The sequence below is a fragment of the Lepus europaeus genome, unplaced genomic scaffold (assembly GCF_033115175.1).
Source record: "Lepus europaeus isolate LE1 unplaced genomic scaffold, mLepTim1.pri SCAFFOLD_29, whole genome shotgun sequence".
Lineage (NCBI taxonomy): Eukaryota > Metazoa > Chordata > Mammalia > Lagomorpha > Leporidae > Lepus > Lepus europaeus.
The window spans coordinates 6,893,841-6,901,659 of record NW_026909167.1 but is presented as its reverse complement, the minus strand read 5'-3'; the positions used below and the strand labels follow the sequence as shown (position 1 = coordinate 6,901,659).

Below are 7,819 nucleotides of genomic sequence, written 5' to 3'. Positions count from 1 at the left end.
GAGGAATTCAAAAAACACATAGAACAATGAAGAAGAATCAATCGATTTTCAAGATGTACAAAATAGTGAATAAAAAGAAAAAATCAAATAGAAAACTTCTACTCCAAAGAACACAACAGAAGAAATATTTTATTATGCAGAAATTGGGTTGGACTTGTATGATCCTCAAGCTCTGATGTATTTCCCTGGCACAAATCCATGTCTTCTACTGAGAGCATCATTCCAGGACTTCTTCAGGGAGGGATCCATCCCACCTGTCAGTGCAAGTGGTAAGTGAGGATAGAACTAGCTCCTGCTGCAGGGGCAAGGGTCATGCTTGTTCTTCCTGCTGTGGCATTGTTGGTGCATGAGGAGTTGGGGCTCAGATGTGCACATTTTAGGAGGGAATGCACAGGCCCCAGGATTTAGCCCTGGCTGTGGACACACTGTCTCTCTGTTCAGCACAAGGCACACCTGCTTCCACCTAGTGTAAGATGCCCAGGAGTGACCAAATTATGTTTCCCTCAAACACAGCCAGGAGGGAGGGAACCCAGGCCACACCCACCTTGAACACGGCTTCTGCTGTCTGTCATCAGTGTCTTTAGTTAGAGAGAATGGCATCTGCTGATTCCTATTTACAAAGAAATGACACAGCAACTCAGCAAAATGGAGTCAGGAATGTTATTGTTGTGAAAATGGGCAAATACAAGAGATTACACAAAATTAGTAAGTATTAACTGCACTTCTGAGAAGGCATAACATGTTAACTACTATGAGATGTGTATTTAGCCACTTTTTTTCACATCAACTTTTTTTTTTCTTTTTTTCTTTTTTGACAGGCAGAGTGGACAGTGAGAGAGAGAGAGACAGAGACAGAAAGAAAGGTCTTCCTTTGCCATTGGTTCACCCTCCAATGGCCACCACAGCCTGTGTGCTGCAGCCAGCGTACCACGCTGATCCAATGGCAGGAGCCTGGTGCTTATCCTGGTCTCCCATGTGGTGCAGGGCCCAAACACTTGGGCCATCCTCCACTGCACTCCTTGGCCACAGCAGAGAGCTGGCCTGGAAGAGGGGCAACCGGGATAGAATCCGGCGCCCCAACCGGGACTAGAACCCAGTGTGCTGGTGCCACAAGACAGAGGATTAGCCTATTGAGCCACGGCACCGGCCCAACTTTTTTTTTTTTTAAGATCTGTGTTGTTTATTTGAAAGGCAGAGTTAGAGAAATACAGGTAGAGACAGAGAGAGATCTTCATCTGCTGGTTCACTCCCCAAATGTTCACAAAGGGCTGAGCTGAGCCAATCTGAATCCAAGAGCCAGGAGTTTCTTCCAGGTCCCCCATGTGGGTGCAGGGGCACAAGTATTTGGGCCATCTTCCTCTGCATTCCCAGGTACATTAGCAGAGAGTTGGATGGGAAGTGGAGCACCCAAGACTTGAACCGGCACCCTTGTTGGGTGCTGACATTGCAGGCCAGGGTTTTAACCTGCTGTGCCACAGCTCTAGCTCCCATTTGACTATTTTTAAAATGTACTGTTATTGTGGTCCTGACAAAACAAAATATAGTTGATGAATTTTATCATCTTGAGCATTTCTAAGTGTACATGCACATTGTTATGGGACGAATATTCAGAACTGTTTTTCCTTATGAGACTGAAACTCTCTACCCATTGAATGAAAGTTTTACAATTCCACCACCACCAACTCCCAGTAACTGCCATTCTACTTGCCATTGCCCAGACTATGGAGTCTTTAGGAGGTACAGTGATATTTCAGGGTCACATAACTGAGAGGGTAGAGGGAACCCTCCTGGATCTCAGTTTGTCTCTGCAAAGCTGGGTTCGGATTATACCTGGAAACTCCCTGGGGTTTTCAGATTGGGCTATGCGGCATATATGTGTGTGATTATGGACATGGCATGAGGCAGATGGAGGATGAGACTTTGGAGAGGTCTTTTCTGCTGAGGAATCCCATGAAAGAGGATCCCAAGAAATGAAATCAATTTCTTGAGGAAAGTCTACAATAGGACCTGGAACTCAGGGTGTCTAAGCTTTCTTTGCTGAAGCCCCACTGGAGAAAGCCATCTGTTCTGCTGCTTTGTCCTGACTTTCCAGGAGCCCAGACTCAAGAAATCCTGGAAGTGAATACTTTATAACTGAGATATTGACTCAGCTCTTGCTATTGATACCTCGGGCATTCAGGCAGGAAGGATCCCATGGTGACATGGGTTGTCCCAAAGAAGGAAACTCTAGGCAAGGTCACCACTCTGATCCCACTTGGGCATTGCAACACTACTTCCCCTTTTGTGAGTATTTTTGGGAGCCTCATGTAGGCTGTCCTGTCCCATCTAGGAACAATTTATTGGAAGAATTAAAATCTGGGTCAGCCTGTTAGGTCTGCAATCTAGGTCATGAAGGCAGAATGGGAAGAGGAATGTTGTGCTGGCACTCATGTTTTATGTGAATCCTAAGCTAGAGAAATGTTCACACAGAAATCTCTGCTTCACCTTGCTAACAGAAAGTTACCTGGAACAGAAAGAGTATTGATAGCCAGATGGGGTTATGATACCTCCAGACCTGGCTTTAGAACCACTGCAGGAAGTTGAAAATGTACTTAACAGAGTCATACACTTCTCCCTGGGTGATGGGCAATTTCACCACACTGACAATGAAGCCCAATGCTGACTCACCTTGAATGCAAGTGCAGAGGGATCTTCAGTAATGGCCAATATGACCTCCCACTCTTGTTCTTTAAAAACAAACACACAAACAAACTCCAAGTGCATAATTTGAGAAGATATAAAGATTTTCAGCTACATGTGCAGTGTTGGTGGTAATGTAAAATGATGCAACCACCACAGAAAACAGTTTGTTCTTCATTACATTGAAAATAAAATTTTTATATGATCTGATAATCTCAGTTCTGATTATATATCTAGAGTTATTTAAAGTTCAATATAAATAAGGTATTAACACTATTTGCCACAGCATAATTCACTGTAGCCAAGACTTCTAGTGTGGCCTGCACTCACAGTGGAAAGTTATGCAGGCACAGAGAAAAGAAAATCCTGTGACATGGATGAACAGTGAGGTTATTTTCCTAAGTGAAATTAGCCACAAATATCAGTCCCCCAAGGACAAATACTGTAATATTCCAATAGATGAAGTATTTAAAGTAATCAGAGGGGTCAGTGCCGTGGTGCCATTGTTTAAAGCCCCGTAAAGGTACGCTTCAGCAAGCCAAGGAGCAAGGGGGAATCACCAGTGTCCTGTAGCTTGACCCAAAAATAAAGCTCCCTGGCATGAACATCTTCCTTATAATGTTTACAGAGGGCTAAAAAAGGGCTTAATGGAGTACAAGATACAGAGTTCTTGTACAGTGGGCATACTGGAGGGAATTGGAGAAGGATGTGAGTTGGTGCCATGGAACTGGAAAACTTTAGTTAAAAATCTTGTTTACTCTAGCCCAGTACACTGTTTGAGCTCAGGAATAGAGACTGGCCTTCTGTACAAGACATAGATTAACTAAATAACAATGTCTCTACCAATTTTGAGCAGTTGCTAAGAGAGGGAGTGTATTCAGATCTTGGTCAACAAGTTGCTTATCCTTGAAGGAAGGCTTATGTCAAAATTTCTAACATTAATTAAAAGCATGGAAAAAGATTCTTGATGTTAAAGACCTGTCCACTTCCTTTCCTTCAGCCCATCAGAGGCTGACTGAGGGCTATATGTCCTTTGTGGATAGGCTAGAAAAAGCTATTGGACATCAGGTAGATAATCAGGAAGTGGCAAAGTATTACTAAAACAAATAGCTTATGAAAAATGCAAATCAGGGTTAAAAAATGTTTTAAAAGCTGTTGTCTCCAAAACCTGAAACTACGATGGCAGAAATGATTAAATTCCTTCAAACAGTACAGACTGAGACTTACAAAACTAATTTACTGGCTGCTGCCCTTAAACATCCTGCTAAAATAAAATACTTTGGCTGTGGGAAGCAAGGTCATTTTATTATTTCTTTTTTCTTTTATTTATAAAAGACATTTATTTATTTACTTGAAAGGCAGAGTTATAGAGAAGCAGCGGCAGACAGGCCATAGCAGAGAGCTGGATTGGAAGTGGGGCAGCTGAGTGCTGCGCCTCAGAGGTGGCATGCAGATCTTCGTGAAGACCCTGACCGGCAAGACCATCACCCTCGAGGTGGAGCCCAGTGACACCATCGAGAACGTCAAGGCGAAGATCCAGGACAAGGAGGGCATCCCTCCCGACCAGCAGAGGCTGATTTTTGCTGGCAAGCAGCTGGAAGATGGCTGCACTCTGTCCGACTACAACATCCAGAAGGAGTCCACCCTGCACTTGGTCCTGCGTCTGAGGGGAGGTGTCTAAGTTCCCTCTCAAGCTTTAACAAATATCACTGCACTTTTCTTTCAATAAAGTTCTTGCATTCCTGTGTGTCTCACATTATGGGATGCTGGCACTCCAGGCAGCAGCTTTAACTGTTATGCTACAGCACCAGCCCCATCAAAGTCATTGTAAAAGAAACTTTCTGTCATTGCCAAAATCAGTTACTCAACCTTCAAAAAAGTGTCCAGGGTCTGGATCTGTGGCTTAGAGATCAGCTCTCTGCTATGGCCTGGGAAAGCAGTAGAAGATGGCCCAAGTCCTTGGGCCCCTGCACCTGTGTGGGAGACCCAGAAGAAGCTCCTGGCTCCTGACTTTGTATTGGCACAGCTCTGGCCATTGCAGCCATCTGAGGAGTCAACCAGTGGATGGAAGACCTCTTTCTCTCTTATCTCTCCTTTCTCTATATAACTCTGACTTTCAAATAAATAAATAAATCTTTTTAAAAGTGTCCAAAATGCCAAAAAGCATATCACTGTACTAATCAGAGCTGCTGTGTTCTCTCAGTTAAAACTGAACCATGGTTCTGCTGAGGTGAAGCTGCACTGAGGCTTTTATAATAAGGAAAGGGAGGGGATGTCCAGCTTTTTTTTTTTTTTTTTTTTTGACAGGCAGAGTGGATAGTGAGAGAGAGACAGAGAGAAAGGTCTTCCTTTTTTGCTGTTGGTTCACCCTCCAATGGCCGCTGCGGCCGGCGCATCTCACTGATCTGAAGCCAGGAGCCAGGTGCTTCTCCTGGTCTCCCATGCAGGTGCAGGGCCCAAGGACTTGGGACATACTCCACTGCCTTCCTGGGCCATAGCAGAGAGCTGGCCTGGAAGAGGTGCAACCGGGACAGAATCCGGCGCTCCAACCGGGACTAGAACCCAGTGTGCTGGTGCTGCAAGGCAGAGGATTAGCCTGTTAAGCCACAGCGCTGGCCGGGCTTTGCATTCTTTGAATATATACAGGGTAGGGTGAGTGCACTGGTTTCAATTGATGCAGAAACTAGCATGTGATTCAATAGGTCAAGCTGCTCTTCTGACATTGGCATCTCATACTGGAGTGCAGGTTTGAGTCCTGGTAACTCCTCTTCCATTCTAGATTCTTGCTAGTCTGTGGAGAAGGCAGTGGATATTGGCCCAAATACTTGGTTCCATGACAACCATATGGAAGACCTGGATGAAGCACCTGGCTCCTGTCTTTCATTTAATTGAGTCCTGATTGTAATGGGCATTGTGTAGCAAGCCAACAGATGAGTGATTTCTGCTGCTTGTCTTTCTCAGTCTCTTTCAAATAAAAAATTGATTTAAAAATGAAGGCGTGACCATTTGACATAGTGGTTGGACCACTGCTTGGGATGCCTGCATCCCATGTCAGAGAGCCTGGGAAAAGTCCCAGGTCTGCTTCTGGTCCCAGCTTCATGTTGGTGTGCATTCTGAGAGACGGTGATGAGGGTTAAAGGAGTTGAGTTCGTGCCACCCTTGTAGAGACCCAGATTGTGTTTCAGGTTGCTGGTTTGGGCTTGCTCCTGCCCCAGCTGTGGCATAAAGTTGGGAAGCAAACCAACAGATTTGAGATACACCTGCAACTCTTCTTTTCAAATACAAAAATAAAATAATTATTTTTAAAGAGCAACAAAGTTTTCAAAATCTTTAAAATAAAAACATCAAGCTGTTTCAAAACTATCACAAATGTATTCAGAACAGGAAACATTGTGAATATTATTGTATTATTTCTGCAGTCTCCATACAGGCATGTACATGTTTAGAGGGGTCCAGTTTTATAACTTTGGCCTAATGGGAATTGGGTAAATTTTATCCTTTATAGTATTTGATGCTGTCCCTGTTTTACTAACATGATATGTATATTGTCATCTTAAAATTTGGTCATTTTAAGAGTTTATTTTGAAATTATTTCAAACTTACAGAAATACCATGAGTGAGTCCCATTCATTGAGAATGCGTTATTATCCTGTTAGCACTTTTTCCCCTGACCCACGATGTTTCTGCTAACTATAGGGTGATCCCCTGATAAAAAGCATATGAACCCCAATTTAGGAAACCAACATTAATTCAACATTATAGCCCAATCCACAGAACTATCATATCATTTTCCAACTGTGTTAAAATATCTTTTCTCCCATTGTGATTCAATGTTATTTTTCTGGAATTCTCCTTGACACTTCCCTAATATATAACCCTTAATAGATATCAAGAGCAGAGATGACTTAAGCTGGATCTGTCCAGTGTTGCTTTCTGAGAAAATGTGGGCCCTGAATTCTCATCAGAAACACCCTGGTCTGATGCTGGACTCTCCTTAGTCTCCCATCTGCTCTATGATGGATGCTATCAACTTGGTATTTAGTAAATTTCTGCCATATTGATTCACATACAACCTTTCAAGGATTTATTTATTTATTTTGAAGGCAGAATGACAATGAGAGAGGGAACTATATCTACATCTACATCTATATCTTTTAAAATGATTTATTTATTTATTTGAAAGTCAGAGTTACACAAAGAGAGAAGGAGAGGCAGAGAGAGAGAAAGAGAAGGTTTTCCATCTGCTGGTTGACTCCCAATTAGCCACAACAGCCAGAGCTGCATCGATCCAAAGCCAGAATCCAAGAGCTTCTTCCAGGTCTCCCATGCGGGTGCAGAAGTCGAAGCACTTGGGCCATCTTCTACTGGTTTCCCAGGCCATAGCAGAGAGCTGGATCTCTCTCTCTCTACCCCCCCATCTCCCTCTCTCTCTCTCTCTCTCTTTCTCCCCCTCTGTCTCTCTCTATATCTATCTGTCTATCTATCTATCTATCTATCTCTATGTCTGCTGGTTCATTTCCAAAAGAGTTGCAATGTTAAGTTCTTTGTCAAGCTGAAGCTAGGGTAAATGACTGTTTCCTGGTCTTCCACATGGCTGGCAGGGCCCAAGGACTTGGACCATGTTCTGAAGCCTTCCCAGGTGCATTCACATTGTGCTTGATCAATAGCAGAGAAGCTGGGACTTGAAGCAGCACCACCGCACTCTCATGTAGAATGCTGGTGTGGCAGGCAGTGGCAAAACATGCTGTACCACAGCATTCATATATGCTGTGCTGTATACAAATTTTTATTCCTTTTTGGAATGTGTGGACTTTTATTAAAAATATTCTAATATTACAATAGTAACCTATTTCCTATCAAATTTTCATCCAGTACCTTTGATATTCATTATTTTTAATTATCAACACTATATGAAATGCTGCTGTTTTAATGCCCAATATTGTTTCTCTGTTCATATTTTGATCTAGCTCAAAGCTAAGGGCTCACTCTTCTGTCCTAGTTAGTGTGTTATTATGTACTGTATCATTATGAGTTCATAGATTCTTACCTTGTTAAAGGTATTATAGTCTGAAATTATGTGTTCTGATGCTCAGGTTATTCCAGATCCTAGTGGAATCCTCTTCAACACACCAAATTAGAG

General features: G+C 42.9%; 1 protein-coding gene across 1 annotated transcript; it reads left to right on the top strand.

Annotated features, from left to right (window-relative positions):
- Positions 1-4,111: 4,111 nt before the first annotated feature.
- Positions 4,112-4,416, top strand: LOC133754815 (ubiquitin-like). Its single transcript, XM_062185207.1, has one exon. It carries the CDS (start codon positions 4,127-4,129, stop codon positions 4,358-4,360), a length of 234 nt encoding a protein of 77 aa, XP_062041191.1. The 5' UTR covers positions 4,112-4,126; the 3' UTR covers positions 4,361-4,416.
- The last annotated feature ends 3,403 nt before the right edge of the window (positions 4,417-7,819 follow it).

Bases quoted from the DNA above. Each gene is read 5' to 3' on its own strand.
- LOC133754815 (XM_062185207.1), top strand. From the start codon at position 4,127: ATGCAGATCTTCGTGAAGACCCTGACCGGCAAGACCATCACCCTCGAG.